General features: G+C 36.6%; 4 protein-coding genes and 1 non-coding gene across 5 annotated transcripts; 2 read left to right on the forward strand and 3 right to left on the reverse strand.

The window, feature by feature from the left end:
* On the forward strand, positions 1-73 carry TRNAE-CUC. Its single transcript has one exon. It is a non-coding gene; the product is annotated as a tRNA-Glu (tRNA).
* Positions 74-6,914: 6,841 nt separating this feature from the next.
* On the forward strand, positions 6,915-7,835 carry LOC110688567 (putative pentatricopeptide repeat-containing protein At3g11460, mitochondrial). The gene has a single exon (XM_021865336.1). The coding sequence runs from the start codon at positions 6,915-6,917 to the stop codon at positions 7,833-7,835; it is 921 nt and encodes a 306-aa protein (XP_021721028.1).
* LOC110688158 (pentatricopeptide repeat-containing protein At1g05750, chloroplastic-like) lies at positions 7,662-9,894 on the reverse strand. Its single transcript, XM_021864862.1, has 2 exons — positions 8,108-9,894; positions 7,662-7,771 (listed from the first exon to the last, which is right to left on the reverse strand). The coding sequence occupies exon 1, from the start codon at positions 9,672-9,674 to the stop codon at positions 8,109-8,111; it is 1,566 nt and encodes a 521-aa protein (XP_021720554.1). The 5' UTR covers positions 9,675-9,894; the 3' UTR covers positions 7,662-7,771; position 8,108.
* Positions 9,895-9,987: 93 nt separating this feature from the next.
* On the reverse strand, positions 9,988-14,408 carry LOC110688157 (receptor protein kinase TMK1-like). The gene is made up of 2 exons (XM_021864861.1): positions 11,309-14,408; positions 9,988-10,799 (listed from the first exon to the last, which is right to left on the reverse strand). Exons 1-2 carry the CDS (start codon positions 13,764-13,766, stop codon positions 10,285-10,287), a joined length of 2,973 nt encoding a protein of 990 aa, XP_021720553.1. The 5' UTR covers positions 13,767-14,408; the 3' UTR covers positions 9,988-10,284.
* A 2,104-nt stretch (positions 14,409-16,512) lies between these two features.
* On the reverse strand, positions 16,513-19,835 carry LOC110688159 (histone deacetylase 8-like). Its single transcript, XM_021864863.1, has 3 exons — positions 19,529-19,835; positions 18,668-19,248; positions 16,513-17,186 (listed from the first exon to the last, which is right to left on the reverse strand). The coding sequence occupies exons 1-3, from the start codon at positions 19,773-19,775 to the stop codon at positions 16,860-16,862; spliced, it is 1,155 nt and encodes a 384-aa protein (XP_021720555.1). The 5' UTR covers positions 19,776-19,835; the 3' UTR covers positions 16,513-16,859.
* Between the last annotated feature and the right edge of the window lie 2,729 nt (positions 19,836-22,564).

The following is a 22,564-nucleotide window of genomic DNA, read 5'->3' on the forward strand; positions in this document are numbered from 1 at the left end:
TCCGTTGTAGTCTAGTTGGTCAGGATACTCGGCTCTCACCCGAGAGACCCGGGTTCAAGTCCCGGCAACGGAATTTTTTGAAATTAATAAATCAATTCTTAGTGTTTTTTTTTTTATTTTTATTTTTTTTATTTTTTTTTTGGGAAATAATATTTAAATCTTGGTTGAAATTAAAGCTAAAATTATCAAATCTCAAGTTCAGTGAATATATAATCTCTCCCAATTTGATAATACTCATTCGTTCTATCCCAAAGTAATCTCTCTTTTATTTTATTTTTTTTATTTTTTAAGATGGAAAGAGTGTTCTTAAACACAAAATTGAATATGAATTACCTTTTTATAAATCATATACTTCGCATTTAGGAAAATGTGATAGGCTTGGGTAAGGGACATGTGCACAAAAATAATGCAAACAGAGTGCCACAAACCTTCAAATTTTTATTAAGAAATGGCATCCCTTGGTTATATAGGAGCCCAGTATAAATATGATTAGCATAGCCAGATATTACAATTTTCTGTTAGTAAATTAGTAATGCCTGTTTAGCAAGGTTAGTAAGGTTGTTTGTTAGTAGTATATTTAGAAGATATTTTAACACTCCGTAGATAGATGTTTAGCCCTTTTTTCGTTTACATCAAAGTGTTTAATTTCTTGAGTGTAATGAGTTCGTGCATGACGCCATGCCAATGACGCCACATCAATCAGTTGCCTTTTTTTTTTTCAAGCTTAGTCTCTTTGTTACTCCATTAATATCAATTCCATTGCCACTATCAACACCAATGATTCAAACTCATCCCATCATCCATATTTAATCACTACCATCTTTAATTTCAATTGCGTAATATTTTCAGCTGTAAATCCTCCGCCAAAAATAGGTTCTCACCTTATGTAACTAGTCAACCTATTCATGAGTTTATTACTCAATGTTTTTTTTTTTTTTTTTTTTTTTTTTTTTTTTTTTTTTTTTTTTTTAATTAAATGCCAAATATTCTATTTCTATAGGATAAATTACAAGGATACCTCTTTTCGTCACAAAATTATAATGTTTACATACAAGTTTGTTTTGAATTTAAACATAATGATTTTTGTAACACTTTTATTTCTCTTAGCTACCCTTACAAACTTTTGCACACAATTAGAGAATGTTTGGTTGGAGTGTTTTTTTTTTATTGGAAACGGATTCAAAGAAACCAATACCGTTATCAAGTGTAAGTTTGGAATGTTTGGGTAATAATTACCATTACCTAAAGGTAATGCTTTCCACCCATTTGTTACCTCTCTAAAACCTAATATAACAATAACCCTTACTCTCCTCAAACAAAAATAAAGGAAGATAGGTTTAAGTGATTCTTTTCCATGATTAAACCAAACAAATGGAAATGTAAGAGTTAAATGATTATTTTCCTCCCACTTATTTGTTTATTTTCCACTCCATTTCCATTAGTCATACTAAACACCCCCTTAGTATCCTTCACATGAGTACATTTTTTATACACAACCTTTAACAACACTTTTTTTTTTTCATTTGTAAACTTCACTTAGAACCCTAACTAATTCAAAAAATAAATTAAAACTATTGCTATTTTAGTAATCAAATTGAAGTTATCGTTAATCAGCACCTTATCACTACATATAATCGCCGTATGTCGCACCTTAAATAATACAAAGTATGCTATTTGGCTATATTACTAAATCCAATGCTTAAGCATATACTATAATTGTACTCCCTCTATTCCATTAAGATTGTCCATAAATCTATTTATATACTTAAAACTTTATTAATGTATATTTTTCTTACTCAATAATCCAAGTGCTTTCGAATAAGCAAACTATGACTAAAATAATGGCAGGAGTAGTAAAAGTTGGCCATAATCCAAAAATTGAAAGGGAATTGATATGAAACGACAAATTAAGAAAGAAAAAAGGTAAGCAAGGCGTCGAACGTCATAAAAAACAGTGAGTATAATGGTGAATAATAATATATATGGGCACCAAAAGGAGAAAGATTCAGGAAAAGTCTTAATGTAGAAGCTAAGCAGAGGATCTGAGTTACCCTGAACAAACAGAGAGTCAATCACTAAAGCCCAACTCCAACTATTTTATCAAATCTTTTCAACTTCTTTCTGCCATCTCCTAAACCCTCATCATTTGCTGATGTCATCTCCTCTCATAACTCTACTAGTACTTTTCATCTACCTAAATAGTTGCCCACCATTATGTGGTTTATGATGCGGAGTATGTATCAACATGCACTTCAACTCACGTGACCACGTTCTTATTTTAAGCCCGCACCTAATTTAGGACATTCACTTAAATCAAAATTTGAGTTTAGGAGCATACTGTAAGATGTTTAGAGATATATGCCTATATCAAAGCTACAAATTAGGCCAAGATCATGCCCATATAAAGGCTATATAATAGGCCATGAATTTGATTTGATAGCCTAATATTTTTTATAAGATTTACGTGGCTAAATAAGGATATAAATGCAATTTTTTTTGAAGAATACAAAATAATTTACTAGTACGTTATTATTCTAATACATATGATCAAAACAATGGATAGCAAATTTGCAAAATAAAATAACCTTAGTTTTGTTGAGATTTTACACTACATTTTCATTTTACTTTACCACATGCTCTTTTAGTCTTCACCTAAAATTTAAGGAAAGCATATTCGTTAACTTATCATATACTCTAACTATTGGGTGTGGCAGTCAGCACTCAATAGTTTATGCGGCGAAGAAGGCAGTGGTAACAGCATCGATAGCCTTCCACCACTTGCAAAATCAAACACATGGAACCACAATCCAAATTTACATCCCCAAATAATACTAACAAAAAACGAAATTCCCAAAATAAAAACAAATCACAAATTAAAACAAATAAATCCCCAAAAAAAACAAAAGACAAGGGTTTCGATTTGCATAGGCTTGAATGGCGGCAACTTGGTGGTTGGTGATTTGCGGTGGGTTCGGTGGGTGTGTTCGGTGGTTGGTGGGTGTGGCGGGTTCGATGGGGTCGCGTGGGATTTGGGGATGATTTGAGAAAGAAAGAGAGGAAGGTTCGATGGGTGGGTTCAGTGGGTGGATTCGGTGGTTGGTGGGTGCGGTGGGGTGGCGTGGGATTTGTGCCTGATTTGAGAAGTTGGAGAAGAAAGGAGGTGAGCAAATGAAATGAACCCAGTTCATTGAAACAAGAGAAAGAAAGAGAGGAAGATGGGGAAAGAGGAAAGAGAGAAAGAAATGAAAGTATATATGTATGTCATTAATCATATTAGCCATTAAAATGAACATATTAGTCAATTGATGTCTGATTTCAGTCAACATTAGGGACATATCAGACATTAATAAAAACGTTCAGCCAACAAAAGGAATATATCAGCCAACAAAAGATGCATGTCAGCCAACAAGAGGAATATATCAGCCAATAAAATGTACTTATCAACTAACAGAAGGAATATATCAACCAACAAATAAAGCATATCAGCCAACAAAAGGATGAAATCAGCAAACAAAAACAATAGGTAAGCCAACAAAATAAATGTATCAGCCAATAAAATGAAACATATAAGCCAACAATTAAAATATACATATCAGTCAGCAAAATAAAGATATCAGCCAACTAAAGAAACATATCAGCCAATTGATGTCTGATACCTGCCAATAAAATGAACATATCAACCAACAAAAGGAATATATTAGTCAACACAAAAATCATATCAGCCAACAAATGAAACATATCAACTAAAGTAAAATATATCAGTCAAGTCTGCCACACCAAATTTGCGTGCGATAGTCTGCACTCAATACCTTCTCTATCATATATACGATTCATTAACTTATAGTTTAGTTAAATGTTGGGGTTTGGATACCTTTGTTTCACGTATGTTGACAACGATAACGTGCATGCTTCAAGATCGGACTAGAGACACTCAAATACATTTGCATCCCATATAAATTTACATAAATGTGAACTTCGGAGTAGTAGATTAATAGGGGGTGTTTAGTTTAGGGGCGATAGAATATTCTTAAATTTACAGCCTAAGTAGAATTGAACGAGTACGTTTGGTATGTATGTAATCTAGCTAGATTGTCGATCTCCAGCTGTTCAACACAGATATTATTAAACGAGAATCGAGGAAAGAGCGAGATAGATTTCAAAACAGGTATGACGGCTACGGTCAGTGACCGTACGGTGACGTATAAATATCAATCTAGATATAGAGTTAATTGCATGCAGATGCAGAATCAGGTACTCCTATCACATATCCCTTCTTTTTGTAAAATTACTCCACTCTTTCACTACTCAACCCACTCATTTTATCAATTTCATTTTTCATTTTTTTTGTAAAATAAAAATTTCTTAAGTATATCAGAATTTAGATATGGCTTCACTATACAATCATTATACGATGTATGAAACACCTACTAGGGCTACTACTTACCCGTTTATATTAACCTTGTTGTACTCCGTGTTTAATTAATTGTTAGAAATTTTTTATTTTCCACAAAATATAGGAATACAATTACTTAGTTCCATCTAGATAAATAGAAATTTCTATAAAAAGTTACTTCCCACAGTACAAACCAAACAACTTTTATAAAATCTCACAAATTTAAAATAAATAATTTAAAATTTAATTCCCACGAATTCCAAATGAATGTGAATTTACTTTCGTTCTTAACCAAACATTACCTTGGTATTAATAGCTAGCCCTAATAGAATCCCACCCCACATCACCCTCCCTCCCTATATATATATTGAATGTTGGAGGCAAAGTTAACCTTACCATCCAACCTAACTAATTAGTTAAGCTCATTTTCTCCGTTTTCGTTTTCTGAAAGTTTTTGAAAACAAAGATGGCTACTACTACCACTACTATTGTTCTCAATTTGTTTCTAATTTCTGGCCTTTTCCTCATCGACTTGCCTTCCGCTTTTGCTCTTGGTATCTCTCTCTCTTGTTTGTTAAATATATATAAGTTTCTTTAATTTGTTTTGCAATTATATAAAGTAAAACATATACTTATGAAGAATACATTAGTATAAATGATATGCTTCTAAAAAAAATGTGTTTGTTTGCAATAATGCAGATTGTACACCCGGAAATGAATGCAACTTTGCTCAAATGGCTGTTGACGCTCGCCTTGATCTTCATCTTCCTAACAGAAAGGTCACTGCCTAAGCTACTACTTGTATCACACGTACTATTTATCACATTACCAAAATATTCTTCTCCCAAAACTAAATTAGTAAAGAATTAATTTGCATGCAACTTGCAAGGTTGATTATTTATGTGTTAATTGTTTTTGAGTGCAGTTTCTGATGGACGTATCTAAAGCCCAACAAAGGCCCAACTATGGTGAATTGAGGACTGTCCCTGCTGGACCTGACCCAATACACCACCAATTAGGTAGTCCTCAAAGAAGGCCCAGGAACAGTCCATGATCATCATCTTCTTTCTAAGGGACCTAAACATCATCAATCTTCTACATTTTGGTTTTTGCACTTGAAAATAGTATTATATATATATATATATACTCCTCTAGTAACTAAGGATCGGACCAGGATGTTTTGTTTGTGCCATGTCCACTTTTTGTCTACTAATTTTCTTCCTTTCTTGGTTAATGCTTTAATTTGTCTTTTTCAATGTATAACAATAGAAATTTTCAGATAATTTTGTTTTAGTATCCTTGTAATGTTCGTTTGTATGAAATGCAATTATATTATGATTAATATATAGCAACATATTATATTAAACTTCATTCCATATAATTTCCCTTTTTTTGACAAGGATGACGCTTGAGTTTTAAATCTCTCCCAAAAAAAAAAAAAAAAAAAAAACCACTCGAGTTTAAATATTGAAAATTTGGCTATGATGCATGGCTTAATGTTAAATTAAGTGGAAAAAACGTAAAGGAAGAAGAAAAGTAGTAGTGTTGCATGGAATAGGAAAGGTGATATGAAATGAATAATAAAAAAAAGGAGTTTTGAGTGAAGTAGTGAACTGGACTGCAGGTATCAAATGGACGTAGAAATTTTGAAAGGTTTAATTTGTTGGAGGAATCTCTAATAATTAAAATTCTGATCCAGGCCAGTGTGAGTGTCACAATCAAGTGAAGTAATACTGTATTAACATCTTTTAATTATTACGTCATATTTGTACAGCTAACATAGCCTTTCAAGTGACATTGAAGTTGACATTTTCCTTATTGGATTGAACCACATGATATTTCTACATTTAATATTTGTAAGCTGCACCACACCTAACTAACTAGTACTTGTATTACTTATCTATGTGAGTATGTATGATCATATCATATTATCATCTAAGCTACAAGCCTACAACCAAAGCTCGTCATGTAATTCCTACATATGGACTTCAATTTATATTGCAGTTTCCCCTCACAAAATTGCTTACTTAGGAGTTTCTTGCCAAATTCATCACACGTAATTTCTAGGAAATTGATCAATAATAATATCTCGCACATTGCACACTATATAATTTCGATGAGCACATGACCTTTAAATTTTACCCTTTTCTACTTGATATTAATTAGATTTTTTTGACCGACTTGTACCCATACTTATAAGTTTTAAGATTAAAGTAATTTTATAAATTTTTTCACTTAACAAAATAGAAATATTGATGATTTTTTTTTTTTAATGGGAGAAATATTGATCATTTAAGAGACAGGTTTCTTACTACAAAATTTTACTTTTTTATTTTTTTGAATAGTCTATAAAATGTTACTTAGTATAAGGTGATTTATTAATGAACGTGAGAGTACAAAAACAAAAATTAGTCTCAGCAGGGGTACGGAGTACCTAACATAATCGGTAATTTGGCGGGAATATACAAAGAAAGATTAGCAATAGCAATTGAGAAAGGCAATAGCTGCAGCAAAGGAAGAAATGGGTCTTCCTCGAGACATCCCTTCCTACGCTTCGCTTCTGGAACAATGTTGCAACACCAAGAACCTCCATAAACTCGGAATACTCCATTCCCAAACAATCAAACTCGGCTTTTGTTACAATGACTTCATTCGAGCAAAACTCGTCTCTTCATACTCCGCTTGTTCTCAAATGTCCGATGCTCAGCTTATCTTCTCTTTTACAAACCGTAAATCCACCTTTCTCTACAACACCATTATCAGGGGTTACTCTTCCACCAACCAATTCCATCTTTCTCTCGCTTCTTTCCATCAAATGCTTCAATTACGCAAATCAATTGACCTCAACACCCTTCCCGCTGTTCTTAAATCCGTCGCCGCCCTTTCTTCTCTAAGACTTGGCCGCCGACTCCACAGTTTTGTATTGGTACATGGGTTCAGTTTCGATCTTGCTCATTGCAATGCCTTGATCACAATGTATGGTAAATGCGGCGACTTGCAGTCTGGGCGTAAGGTGTTTGATAAAATGCCTGAAAGAAACTTGATTACTTGGTGTGCCATGATGGGTGCTTACGGAATGCATGGGAACTCTGATGAGGTCTTTTGGTTGTTTGATAGGATGTTGGATTCTGGTGTTCAGCCTGATGGGGCGATCTTTACCACAGTGCTTACGGCATGCAGTCATGGAGGAAGGGTAGAGAAGGGGGAGGAATATTTTGAGATGATGGTTAAGAGGTTTGAGTTGAGGCCAAGCAAGGAACATTGTACTTGTATGGTTGATATGTTGGGTAGAGCGGGGAGAATTGAACAAGCCAAAGGGATTGTTGAGAGTATGGAGATGGAGCCTGATGCTGGTTTATGGAGGGCATTCCTTGGAGCCTGCAAAATCCATGGAAAATATGAGATAACAGTCAGAGGTAAACATTGGACGCTACAAGATTAGTGTGATTATTTACTACATCTATGCTGTTTTGCTATTAATGTAACTAGGAAGGTAGTTGATAGAATAGACAATTTTCGTTGCTGTGTACGTAATTATTTTTGGTGTGAAAAATTTGCTAGACATGCTCAAATGCTAAAGAGTACGTTGGAAAATAAGTATAAGCTTATCCAAAACTAAAAGCACGTTAACAATACAATCTGGATTTTATAAAATGATGTGTCAAACTAATGCAAGAATTTATGGAATAATCCTTGTATTGGAGTTGAGATCACCTTATAATTCTGGTATTGAAGCTTCTCGAACATATCCATAATTCTCGAGTTCATATGACAGAAGCTTTAGAATTTCATAGATAGAATCTGTCTCAGAATGAGACTTGTTACTGGCCATGAATTCATGAATACTACCCTCTATTTCAATTGAGCTTACTCCGGGTCTCTTTTGTATCCCACGAGTTTTCATTTTTCTTCGAACCTTGTTTGCACCCTCCCAACTTCCAACAGCAGCATACATATTTGCAAGCATCACATAGTTTGAATCAGAGCTTGGATCCAGCTCAACTAAATATTTCATGACCACCTCTGCTAAGCCAATGTCCCCACAATCTCTACATGCTGCCAATAATGATCCTAAGACCACTTCATTAGGCTTCATTGGCATATTTTTTATGACATTCAACGCATCCTCTAGCCTCCCTGCCCGGCTGTAGAGATCAACTAAGCAACCATAATGTTCAATTCGAGGAGAAAGATTGTAAACTCTTTGCATGTCATCAAAGTAGTTGAGCCCTTGATCTACAAGACCAGCGTGACTGCAAGCAGTAAGAGCACCGGTGAAGCTTACTCCATCAGGCTTGAATCCTTCTCTCTGCATCTTATCAAAAAACTTTAATGCCTCTTCAGCATGGCCATTGGCAGCAAATCCACCTAGCATTGTGTTCCATGACACCAAAATACGAGTTGGCATATTGTCAAAAACTTCACGAGCAAAATCTACACGGCCACATCGTGAATACATCTCTATCAAAGTGTTACAAAGACGAATGTTATCCTTAAACTCCTTCCCCATGACAAACCTATGAATCCACAACCCTAAAGTAAGCGCGCCTAAATTAGCACACGCAGAAAGTACGGCAATAATGGTTACATAATCTGGGTCGACCCCAGAAAGTAGCATCTGATAGAAGCAGTCCAAAGCCTTGTCATCAAGACCCTTCTTCACAAAGCCACCAATTAACACGGTCCAAGAAACAGCGTCTTTAACAGGCATTTCATCGAACAGTTGGAGTGCATCATCAAGCTTACCATTCTTCATATAGCCATCAATCATAGTATTCCAAGACAGAGAATTTTTATCAAAAATCTCATCAAAACAGAGTCTTGCGAAATGAACAAAGCCACATTTAGAGTACATATCAACAAGGGCAGTACCCACCTTGACGTTAAGGCTATTAAGGCCCAATTTTCGAACATAAGCATGAATTGGAAGAGGAAAGTGTTTTGCTTGAGAAGGGTTATGCGCAATGGCAGAGAGAAGAGTGATGAAAGTAATATGATTTGGGCAAATACCAGAAAATCGCATTCGATTGAATTCATTGAATGCTGCAGAAAGGTTGCCATTTTTGGAATGGCGAGCAATGGAAGTAGTCCATGGAATAATGGGGTCAACCTGTTTGTGGGATTGCCTAAGAGAGATGTTGATGATGTTGTTGTTATGCTTTCCAGTCAGACTGTGGGTTGAATTTGAAGGCGGAATTGGCGGGTGTTGGTGTTGGTGTTGGTGTTGTTGGAGTTGTAATTGGAGTTGGAATTGAGTTGGAGTGGCGCTGCTAAACCCCATTTCGTAGACTCCTGGAATTTGTGAAAATGGACTATATGAGTATATGAGCTAAACTAAAGCTTTAGATTATATCAAAATAACCCATTATGAGTTTATGCGCTTATGATAAGACCCAGTATTTGGGATTATTCACAAGAATTTTCTTATAAATAATACTTATACTTCGTATGTATGAGTATATGAATATAGAGTAGATTGTTTGATTGTTTCTATCAAGTATCAACCCATCATTGAATATAAACAGTATAACATCATGCAATTCACTCTGGGTAATTCTAATGAAAACAGGCTCCATAGAAAAATAAACCAAAGGTAAAGAAAAACCACAAAATTATAGTATTACTATTATTATTAATTTGTACAGACAATGAATCACAGGACTGTGATATATTACTACCATATCCGAGGGGGGTTTCTTGCAGATGTACACACTAAGAAAAACAAAAATTTTAATCAGCCACCAAAAAAAAGAAGATAAAAGCACAAAAATTCTGAACGCCTAAATGTGTCAGATTGCGATACTACTCCAAAGAGAGGAGAAACTTCCAAATAATTTAATGGAGAAAACTTAATTGCCTGATATATAAAGGATTTTCTCTAAAATTTAAACTTATCGGGCATCCGCTGAAGTGAAAGAGTCTGCAAATCCAGTAGGCCTAGCAGGTATACTTCCCCTGCTATCATCCATGCTTGCACTGCTATTCCCCTTGCTTTTATCTGCTTCATTTTGCCATCCCTTTAACATCTCTCTCAGTGGCAGATTGTAATCAATACCTGAATAATCCTCAATATCTTCATCAAATGGCTTCCATTTGTCAACTAGTGGTGCAAGCACACTCACAGCATGCCCCATATCTGGCCGATGGTTCGGGTCTCTTGCAGTGCAGTGCCCTGCAAGATCAGCTATTATGCTTATGCTCTCGAAAGCATCTTCTTTGATGTCCAGAGCTGGATCAATTGCAGCCATTAATGTGTCTTGGTTTGATTTTATTCTCCAAAACCACTCAGCTAAATACCGGCTCTCTTCAGAACGTTCCTCATCAAGTGCCATTAATCCAGTTAATAGTTCCATTAGTACTACCCCAAAGCTGAAGACATCCACTTTAGTTGAAACCTTCCCTGTCACTGGGTTGGAAATGACAAGCAAAAAAGTTAGTAAAATTTCTCAAGGTTAAATAATAGGTATGATTCAAAAAGTCATCCAGCAACATTCATAGTTGAATTGACATAAGACCAGAGAAGATTCTAATAAACATTATAAGCAAACAGATACAACAAATGATTTTAACGTCAGCTACAACTATACATCCACAGAAGCAATGTTTCTGCAAATAATGTGTATTTTACCCACAGAATTGCATTATGCAATGAGCAAATACAACAAGTGCTAATGTCCAAACAATACCAACAGAGAACCAATCATATTGCAGAAATTTTGTGAAAACTTGAGTATATGTGCAACAGTTTTTACTGAAGAATGATGACATAATTTATGCAAAATAACATACTACTGCACCTTTAAGACTCTACAAATGTCATTACTGTGTTGCAAATAATGTTGGTAAAATAAAAAGAAAAAATGGTTTGTATTGAAATGATAATTTAAGACAATTCATACAATGAATGCAACATACCAGCATATTCAGGAGCAAGGTACCCAAAAGTTCCAGCAAGTCTGGTTGCAACAGATTTATCTCTATCAGGAGCAAGTTTCACCAACCCAAAGTCAGAAACTTTCGCCCTAAACTCGTCATCCAAGAGAATGTTGGAAGATTTGAGGTCACGGTGTATGAAGCTTTGATGTGCTAAGGTGTGAAGATATTCCATCACTCTAGCAACATCCAAAGCAATAACAAGCCTCCTTTTCCAAGACAAAGGTTCCAAATTGATATTTTTCCAATGGAACAGATGCCTGCTTAGAGCCCCATGAGGCATGTACTCATAAACCAAAAGCCTTTCATTGCCTTCCGTGGAGTAACCAAAGAGAGACACTAAATGGCGATGCCTAACCTTAGACAAGACTGCAATTTCAGCCTGAAATTCATCCAATTGTTTGCTGTTAATCACCCCAGCCTCCATTCTCTTAACTGCTATTATAGTCCCATCTTCAAGTTCTCCCTTGTAAACTACTCCAAACCCACCACGACCAAGTTGATTTTCCGGGGCAAAATCATTGGTCACTTTACGAAGAACCTGAACTGAAATAACCAAATTTCCAGATTCTATTACATGAGAATTAGAATTTTCCATTGGGCTGCTGTTTCTACTCCCAGAACTACTACCAGTTTTGGTAAATAAGCTTCCAGTGTTGTTACTTGAGACTGCAACCTTGACCATATTGTCTGGATCATATGGGTCCTTTGGATGAACAACCACAGAACAAGGTGCCTCAACAGTAGCATTGTTCTTCTTACAACAGAATACATAAAACAGGATCAAAATAAGAATGACCACAATAGCAGCAGCAATAGCAGCAACTACAATAATGAAGGCAACTCTTTTTGATTTTTGAGGTTTGGTATTTTCTTTCGAGGAAGCACTTGAACTCTGCTTCGAGGAAACACCAGCAAAATGTTTCTTTTCAGGTGCAGGTGCTCTCACACTTCCTCGAGATGAGCCAGGGGATGGAGTTGGTAAAGGGGATTCAACCACTGGTGGACTGCTAAGGGGTGGTGGATGAGCAACAGGAGGAGGTGATTTCCCGCTATGGTTAGAAACAAGAGAAGGATTTCCATCAATATCTACCTGAACACCAGCATTGAATTTTGGCAATGGAGGTTTGAAATTGTTTTGGGAGACATCTAACAATGTCAAAGATTTTAACTGAGTAATGTTGGCAGGAATTTGACCAGTGAGATGGTTTCTTGCCAACCTAATTTGACTCAACGAATCCAAGGTAGCAACAGAAGGACTAAGAGTGCCACTAAGATTTCGATTAGGCAAATTAAGAGCAACAATCTCAGAATCAGAATTGCAAGTGACACCTAACCAAGGCCCTTTACAAGGATCATTACCAGACCATTGAGAAGCAAGAGAAACAGGATAATTGATACCAGCAAGAAAATCTAAAAGAGCATTCACATTTGGTGCACATAGTAGTCCAGGTGTTGATTGACAAAACGAATTCGAGTCATAAGAAACATTACCAGAGTTGAACTTGGGAATAGGACCCATTAACATATTGTTATTCAAATCCAGCCTCTCCAACTCCATTGAAGCCAAACTTTGAGGGATTCGACCGACTAGCTGATTCCCATTGAGATCAACATCTTTTAGTGAGATTAAACTACCAATACCCTCTGGAATTACTCCAGTGAAGTGATTCCCATGAAGCCAAAGTTGAGTAAGATAAGTCATTGAAGCAATGACATCAATAGGCCCACTCATTCCTCCACCTTCCTGATCATTCAACCATAGAATCTGCAACATGGAATTGTTAAAACTCATGGGAATAACTCCGGAGAGCTTATTATATGAAAGCCTCAAAGCACTAAGAGAAGGCAATGAACCAAGAAATTGAGGCAATGGACCAACCAAATTACAATTAGTCAATGAAAAATTAACCAAGTTGGTTAATTGAGCCACATTAGGAGGCAATGACCAGCCTTTTGTTGCATTAAGAGGGTTATTATCTAATTCTAAAACCCTGACACTAGTGAGACCCTCAAAGAAATCAGAAGGAATTTCATCAAAATTGTTGAAATCCAAGTATGCAAATTCCAAGTCTGACAACCCATTAAAAGTTGGCAATTTCCCATGAAATTGGTTCCTTTGAAGACCCAAATTGGACATTTTAGAAAGCTGGTTGAATTCAGCAGGAAGAGTACCCTTAAGACCCAAATTCTGAACTTGAATTTGAGTGACCCGATTACCCGAACAAAACACATGTTTCCATTTGGAGCCACATGGATCATCACCATCCTTTGGCCATTGAAGGAGCTGTGGATTTTGCAGACCTTTTCTGAAATTATTCAAAATTCTCAGATCATTTGGATCAGTCACACACCAAACCACAGAGCTCAAACAAAAACCCAACAATGCTAACCACAGAAATAATAAATTCTGTTGCTTTTGCATCATCATCATCATCATCCTGGTTTGAACAAATGAATTACATCAATGGCAAAAAATGAAACACATTTTGGAGGATTTTATGTATGTTTGAGGATTTAAGAGAAGAGTGTAATGGGGGATGAACTTAGTGTAACGTAAGGAATTATGAAAAGAAGATTAGATTCAGACAGAAAAAGGAAGAAGAACCCTAAATTGATTTAGTTTCTTAAATTGGAAAATATAGAATTGAATTGGGTGTTAAGACCGTCAACTGGAAACTGTAGAAGAAGAGTGAATTTTGGTTGGGAAAATGCCGTACTAATGGATTAATGTACAGTTTCAGACTTTGAGAGTGTGTGTTGTGTGTAATAGAGTGAGAGTGTTAATTACTCTGATTAATTTAATAATAATCACGGAAAAAGCCATATTTGGTGGGGATAACTGTCGCTATTATTATGAATAAAGGACCTGAGAAAATGCCGCTTGCTGAGGGTAAATCAGGAATAAATACAAGAAACAAACAATGTTGTACCTTTGTTTTGTTGTGCTGCAGAAGCTTCTCACCGACACACGTCATCCCTCTTCATTCTCATCTTACATTCCATTCCAAGTGTTCTTATGTATGCTCCAATTTAGACTAAATTTATTTTATTTTATTTTATAAAAATTTGGACTATGTTTATATCTCTCATTTTTCCAAGAGGACTAAACAAAAATCAACCTCACTTATCCTTCAATTATTCTCTAAGTCTTACAATCTTACCACAATTGGAACTCATATACTTGTAGTTAGATTTTTTTTTTATATTTTTTTTTTTTATTTTTTATATTTTTTTTTATTTTTTACAAACACGTCTAAATTTTAATTTCTCCATCCTATCTATTGCAGGAAATCATTTTGGACTCAAATTTTAAAATTTTAAAATATATAAACTAATACAAATCTAAGAAAAAAATAGTGCAATAACATAATTAACAAAAAAAAATAAAAATAAAAAAGGTATTTTACCAATTGATTTCAACAAATTAAAAAGAAAATTTTGTAGAATGGGGCTTTTTAGGGAGTGGCTTATCAAATCAAATTCAACAAAAATAAAAGTTAGATTATGACACTCACAATCTCACAATAAGGATGGTGTATTGGTTATTGGTATTGACTTATTGGATCTAATCCTTTAGATTTGAAAGCAAACTACAGAATTAAAGAGCAATTTAATGTGATTTATACACTTATTGCAGTGATTATTGATTAGATGCTTCAATCAATGGACTTGCGGTGTTAGATAACACATTATTATGACCTTAGCTACGACACTAAAATGTTTTTATTATTGGTTAGGCATAAGGTGAGTATAGCACAATAAGTTATCGACTTATAATATGGTTGTTAGAGTGCAAATCATTGCTAGAGCTCTTTACTACATCTTGTTTAAATGATAAGATACTACAAGACCCGATCAAACACAACATAGCATAACAAATTAAAATAAGGGTGGGACATTTGTCTTCAGCGAATAGTTTTGACAAGGCCGATGGCATGGCATGTTGGCTTAGATTGTGCTTGAGACAACATTTTAAAAGTTGCAGCTTTAGTAGACCTTGTCATGGGTTGAACCAAGTGAACCTAGATCACGAAGCATGGCCTGATCCCTTCTTTAGGATTATACTCTGTATAAGGAAGCTCCCCATTCTTGATTTTCCTATCCAAACTACTATACTATCTACATGTATGAGCAATTGAGCATATAGAGATACTAATAAATATAAGATCCTATCTTTGTCACTGATTCTCCCTGCTCAGCTTCTTTTTGCTGAGGCAATTAAATATGGGTATTGCTTTCTTTGTAAACAGAAAGTTGGTCATGGAATCTACTACTGGTACTTGCGTAGTTGGTTTTGTGATATGATTGATACCTCACTTTTGTTGCTTGTCTAGATTGCGGTCTTTTTCATCTTCGGTCACGCCCAATATATACCGTTTTTCTCAACAAAGGACTAGGTTTTACTCTATTAAAGTTGAACTCATAGAATAAAGAAAGTCTTAAGTTGGGGCTTAACATTCAAATTCTTGCATTTTCGTTAGTCTTGCACGAATCTTTCTTATTCACACCATTTTGTGCTAGACAAATACTCCATATGGAGAAATACTTTAATAGGCTAATAATAGTTTGAAATTTCCCAAACACGCCAAGTATAGACTAATAAAACATGTCGAGTGCTGAAAATCAACTCAGAAGCCGTTGTCAAAAAAAAAAAAAAAAAAAAAAAAAAAAAAAAATCAGAAGCAATACCAATTGAGACCATTGATCATGCAAACTTCTAAAACTGAAGAAGCACAGCAGACAGTACATGTTCACAACCACAAGATTTGCAATGCAAAGCATAGTCATACTCAAATTTAGAGGGACAAGACGTGTGGGTGTAACGTACAAACAAGAACCAATCCCAACTCCCATTCCTTGATTCCCTCTTATCAAATTTGAACACATAATAAGATAGACAAAATGTGCTAATCAACAAATTCAAATACTTCACAATTACATTATTATTCCATTGTCCAGTCAAGACTTGTTTTCATTGAACAAAACATCATTGATTGAAGACCCCATTTTGCCTCCCTACCTTTCAAATTTTCAATTATGGTTTTTCTTTCCCTGAAAAGTCTCAGGCCCATCTTTGTCTGCTAATCAATTTCTTGAATCATCATTTTTAGATTTCAAAGAATAATGCTAAGTGATCGATAACCAGATTTTAAAAATGTAAAGAGAGAAAAAGATACGCCTACTTGCTGCAAAAAATCAGGCTTTTTATTTCACGATGAATTCGAAGGCCTTTACGAATCTCACCATCATCTGCATTACAAGTGATGACTTATACATAACACCGATGTAATAGTATAATTACAAACAGTTACAACACTCACAAGGCTATACACATCCTAATATATCACCATTAACCCCACGATTTATTTGCTCCACACATATATAAGTTGTCTCACATTAGAAAAACAAAAACTTTTGAGTGTATAACACAACTACTGCACCAGTAATCCTCCAAATTAAAATTTACACTTACATGTAGTATTCACATGGTCTGTAGATGTAGAGGTAAACATCAAAGAAGAAACAAGCTTCAATTTTGCTCTTTGCTGATTTGACTGATTTCCCTTAAAAAAGGAACATTTATTGTGTAATATTTTTTCATCCTATCGATGACCTTCTTAGTAAAATCAGCATCCTCTGGGTAGTAAGCAATAGGATCAGATAATAGAGGGATTTGAAGATTCAGTACACCTTCAAGTGTTGCATGAAGACAATAGGCTGCATATGTTATATGATAGCCACCTTCCTGAACAATAAGAAGTTGGCCGTTGCAATGTGCATTGGCCAGGCCACGAACTATTCTTCCTATTGCTCTGTATCCATCCATTGTCAAGCACTGCCTTCCATTTGGGTCAAACTGTATATGCAGAAGAAAGTGGTGATGATTCAGTTCAAATTTATTATGAGATTTATTAGGGTAAAATACAACAGAACTAAGAAATATAAAGATGATGGATCCTACACTTAACAAACATCTTCTGTGGTGAGTGGTGACGGTCAGAAACATCTAAGTACTTTGCTTATTATTAAGACTAAGAATTATAAAGCTGTCTCTGATAAACACAATTGTAGGAAGAACAATTGTTAAACCTAGCGAGTGTTATAAGCATAAGACTTATTCCCTCACCCCCCCCCCTCTCTCTTTCTCTCTCTTCCCCCAATCCCAACCAGTATCTCATATGATTACCACGGTCCTTTCATTAAGCTAACAAGTTTTTCATACATCTAACTTTGACCCAACTGTTACTTGATGATGATATAGGTTTAGGTTGGAAGAGTCAAAAGGTAAGAATAGAACGGCATTACTCATGGCACTCAGAAATGAACTTGAAGAAATATGCGAGTTCCCAGAAAATATTGCAGTTCTTGACATATTACAAGTTTAACAATGAAGACACAATAGATGAGAGATACAGACTCTCCATCCAGTCAGGAAAACAGATTGATAACTACCAAAGTTTCTCTGCCTTCAAGGCTTCAAAAACAAATTCCAGCAATTTTTGAGACCTGAGCAACAACTATCACAGAAACATTGCTCCTAGTAAATTTAAGTTTTAGATAATTAATTGAAAGGAACAAGAGTAACTCTGAAAAGTGCTAATTCTACTTGGCTTTATAGTGTTTGATAGATTTACAGACTTTAGATTCATATGACCTGAGTAGGCCAGCACCTCTACTGCTTCGACAAAAACGTGTACCGCTATCAATATTTCATAAAAAACCTACCTGATACCTCTCGACTCATAAGAGCTATGACTGTTTACATTTACAATATGACCTCCCTAAACCGGGGCAGCTGCTTTTACATTATTACTTAATTATACTATTGCTTGTCCTGCTACAACCAATATAAGGATTTGAGAATAGAAATCATGCAGCAGTTTCACAACTTTTTATCTAAATCATTGATTGAAGCATGAAGCTGTAAATTATACTCCCAACTCTTTTGTACGCTGCTTAGGTTACTATAATGATTTTGACTCATTGAGAAATCATAATCCAAATCATAACTAGGTGAATAGCATTTATAGTGCAGGACTACAATCGATCAGGGGGGTTTCATATACACAATCCCCTGAACATTAAATTCTACACTAGAGGTGGAGCTACATGAGGATCAAAGAACAACTCTCTATTAAATATCCTTCAGTTCCCCTAAATATCATGATCGACATCATCAAGATGCTAAACCCTTCTCGGAGTCCAGTCATTCTGGTGGACAGTGTCATAGCAAACAAGGATACAGATAATTTCAACAAAAGTGTGGATTCTTAAGTCAAAATGTCAGTCAAAAGCATCATCATATGTATCTACAAATCCAAAATAAAAAATACTTACTGCACTGGAGTCCTGTCCAACAACTAAGACAATCATATCCGGTTCAAAGTTGCGAATAGCTGGAACAACAAGCTCCTTCACAGCATACGCATAACCGCGATCTCCACTTCCATTAGGCAATGGTATATTAATATTATATCCAAATCCCTCTCCTTCACCAAGCTCATCAATGGTACCATTTTGTGGATGTGAAGGACCCCAAGAACCATGATTCATATGAAGCGAAGTAGTAAGAACTCGATTGGAACGATAGAAGCCTTCAGCAGTCCCATTCCCATAATGAACATCAATGTCAATAACAGCCACTTTAGAACGACCATAATCTAATGCTAATTGAACGGCGAGACCGGCATTGTTAAGGAAGCAATATCCATCAGCTTGAGTGGGCTGAGCATGATGGCCAGGTGGCCTGACTAAGGCATAGGCAATGTTACCATGTCCATCTAATAAAAATCTCATAGCAGAAAGAGTAGTGCCAGCAGCAAGAAGAGCAGCTTCCCAAGAACCAGGGTTTAGAAATGTTCCACCACACAACATCTTCCCTCCAGTTTTATCTGCTTCTTCCAATTCCTGGATATATTCTGCAATGCACTCACTTTAAACCCCATATCAGTAATCTATCTTACTACTTCATTAAACAACTAAGAACCCTAGAAATTAAATCACAAGTTCGCTGACTTCGAAGTATTTTCAAATCATACTATTACAAGATTCTATCTTTTATCATAAAATGGCAAATTTGTAATGAATTTATAGTCTTATAGATATACAGAGTTAGGGTAAGAATAAATCAAACATAAACACCCAAAAAAAAACTACTAAAATGCAATAAAAGTAAGAAGAAAAAAAGAGAAGAGTAACCTGGAGAGTGGAAAGAAAGGAGTTGAGGAAGAGAAGCAGGAGTTCCATGATGCCAAGAAATGAAAGGAGAAATGGGGCCCCGTTTAAGGATGGAAACCATGTTTCGGATCCTATCACCATTTTCAGGGTGATTTTCAAGGACATCAAGAAAACCCGGGTCTTCACCGGAATCGAACACACCCCGACCCGTATTGTGCTTTAACATCCCCTCATCCCAGAACACGTGAATTTTCTCAGCTTCTGCCATGGGACAGCAAGAGAAGAGAGATTGACAACAATTTTGGGGATTCTATCTCTGTTTATGTCAATCGTCAAAATTTGTAATTAGGTTGGCTTTTTGGAGTTTTCACGGGTTGGGCTGGATCTGCATGGTCGTATGGACTAAGGTTCGTTTAAAATTGGGCCAAAGGTTAATTTTTGGGCCATTTCTCAACACCGAAAAGGCAACGTAGCAATGACGTCAATTTGTAACAACAATAAATCGATACTCCCTCTGTTCCTATTTTTTTGCCCCATTTGACTGCGCGTGGTCTCCAAGACGCGTTTTAAAACGTCTATATCTTTATTTCCATACGTAAAAATTATAAAAACATGATATATTAATAAAATATATCATGAGACGAATTTAACAAAAGCACTCATGAATATATTATCTTTTACAGATTAACGGTAAATTATGGTCAAAATTTTCAAAATTTGACCCAAATAATAGCAATGGGGCAAAAATAAAGGGACGGAGAGAGTATTATACAAGTATCTTTAGAGGTTGGAAAGTGGATATTTGAAAGGACATTAAATATGAAGTAAATGGAATATGAATCAGTCCATCAAAAACACAACTAACCATTTTTGAGGAAACTTTATCATGAAAAATGTTTATTTTGAGTTGTTGACATTGAAGAAAGAGGTGGATGTAATAAAAAAAATAAAAATAAATTATGTCTGGTCGGAGTTACTTATTTTGGGTTACTCGGTCGGTCAGGGGTTACTCAGTCGGTTAAGGATTACTCTCACACAGAAAATGATTAGGGGATTTTTATCCACCAATCACCGTCTGACAAGTGGACCAACCAGGTTCCGCCACGTGTCCTTCACGTAGGCCAATAGGAGCCTGCCACGTGTCAATCACAGATACGTCCTCTACGGACCAATTGAGACACGCCATGTGTCCACCCATGCCAAATGGGAAAACCGGCCAACAAGGCCCAATCCTGTTTAGAGGCCCGGTCAGCCCTAGGTTTACCCTAAACCTAGAGAGTGGCACGCTTCTCAAGACTATAAATACTTAATTAATCCTCATTAAGGAAAAACAGAACAGAACAGAACAGAACAGAAACATTACGGAACACACTAATAACCGGCTGATCTCGCTAACAAAGCAGATTACCTACATTAAACACTCTCACCTAGAGAGACCTTATTACTTTAATTTCCGCATTAATTACTCCTTAATCAGGTACTAACTTGACCGTTGGAGGCGGAGCTCCCAGGAGTCTCCGTTATTTTGCAGGTACAGGCGTCCGATTCCAGTCTCGGAATTGTAACTCTCCCGCAGGACATCAGAAAACCCCGAAACATTTGGCGCCGTCTGTGGGGAGAGTACTTCAGAGATGGCATCCAAGTCTGTACCGACTCCTGAAGAGAGGCGTCCCGTAGACGACCCTCAAGTTCAGTCGGACCATGACACCGAAAGTGAATTTGAAGTTGAAACTCATACAGCTTCAAACGGGACCCTAAGGGCCCGACGTACCCGTCATACTGAAAGGAGGGAACGGGAGCATCTTCAAACAGGAAGCGAGCCAGCAGGCGCACCGCCTGTTCGGCAACAGCCGACTGATGGGTCTGCTCCCATCACAAGGAACGAACTCATGACCTTCATGAGGGACTTCAAGGGAGAGATTCAAGAGTTGATCAACAAGAAGCCGCCTGCTTCAGTCAAGGAGCAGTCGGCCAAGAAACCCTCCACTTCACTGAAGAGGAAGCCAGTTCAAGGGCGAGAGGCGACTCCTCATCCTAAATCTAGGAAGCGGGAGCCACCTGCCCTTGATTTCACAAAATTCTGTTATCCTACAGGAAATAGGAAACCGGTTCGTCATATTCAGGCGGACGGGTCAAAGCAAACATTCACAGATGCTCGGCTACTGCTAGAGCAGAAGAAGAGTGACCGATTGTCAGATTCGGCTTCTACTTCAAACTTTCAAGACAGTTTGCGAAATGCCTCGATAAGACATACTCAATCGTACCATGAGAGTCAGTCAGGCGGCACCTCCCGTCAGTCCGGCTTTCATAGTGCCCAGGCGGTACCAAACTTACCATTTGTGCCGCAACAACAGTATTTTATGCAGCCACCTCCATTTGGTGGACCTACAGCAAAAAACGTCCAACCTATGGACTGGCAGCTACGGTTGCTAAGACTTGGTGAACAGCCGTCGGCCTTCTCCAAGGAAATTACTGAAGCCGCTCAGCCGGCCAAAGTGAAAAATGTACTAGTAGGCGCCTATGACGGCACTACTAACCCAGAAGACCATCTGATGGCATTCACCAACCTGATGTACCTTCAAGGGTTGGATGATCCCACTTGGTGCAAGTGTTTCCTAGCGACTCTCAAAGGAATCGCACAGCAATGGTTCGGCAACCTGCCGACTGGTTGTGTAAATAGCTTCAGGACGCTTGCTTACTTATTTGCCTCCAACTTCGCCATGAACATCCCTGCGAAGAAAACGACCCTTGATTTGGGAACAATTCAGCAGGGCGAGAAGGAGGGGCTTCGTTCTTACATCAGGCGGTTCAACCTGATGAGAATACAGATTCAAGGGTTACCGGATGAGGTAGCTTATACCGACTTTTTTAGAGGTCTCAAAGACGGGTCTACCTTTAAATTTGATTTGGTTCGAAAAAGGGTGGCAACTCTTCAAGAGGCCTTGATTGAAGCAGAAGCCTATATACAGGCGACTGATCTTTGTACGATAAAACAGTCGGACGGGAAAAGGTTCGACAAAAGAGAAGGACGACAGAAACAGTCGTCAAACAAAGATG

This window comes from Chenopodium quinoa, unplaced genomic scaffold, assembly GCF_001683475.1.
Source record: "Chenopodium quinoa cultivar QQ74 unplaced genomic scaffold, ASM168347v1, whole genome shotgun sequence".
Taxonomy (NCBI): Eukaryota; Viridiplantae; Streptophyta; class Magnoliopsida; order Caryophyllales; family Amaranthaceae; genus Chenopodium; species Chenopodium quinoa.

Coding starts and splice junctions, on each gene's coding strand:
- LOC110688159 (XM_021864863.1), bottom strand. CDS start 19,775: ATGGCAGAAGCTGAGAAAATTCACGTGTTCTGGGATGAGGGGATGTTA. Junction 19,249..19,528: donor CCTTTCTTTCCACTCTCCAG/GTTACTCTTCTC, acceptor AGTGCATTGCAG/AATATATCCAGGAATTGGAA. Junction 17,187..18,667: donor TTGGACAGGACTCCAGTGCA/GTAAGTATTTTT, acceptor CTGCATATACAG/TTTGACCCAAATGGAAGGCA.
- LOC110688158 (XM_021864862.1), bottom strand. CDS start 9,674: ATGGGGTTTAGCAGCGCCACTCCAACTCAATTCCAACTCCAATTACAA.
- LOC110688157 (XM_021864861.1), bottom strand. CDS start 13,766: ATGATGATGATGATGATGCAAAAGCAACAGAATTTATTATTTCTGTGG. Junction 10,800..11,308: donor CCTTGCTCCTGAATATGCTG/GTATGTTGCATT, acceptor TTTCCAACCCAG/TGACAGGGAAGGTTTCAACT.
- LOC110688567 (XM_021865336.1), top strand. CDS start 6,915: ATGGGTCTTCCTCGAGACATCCCTTCCTACGCTTCGCTTCTGGAACAA.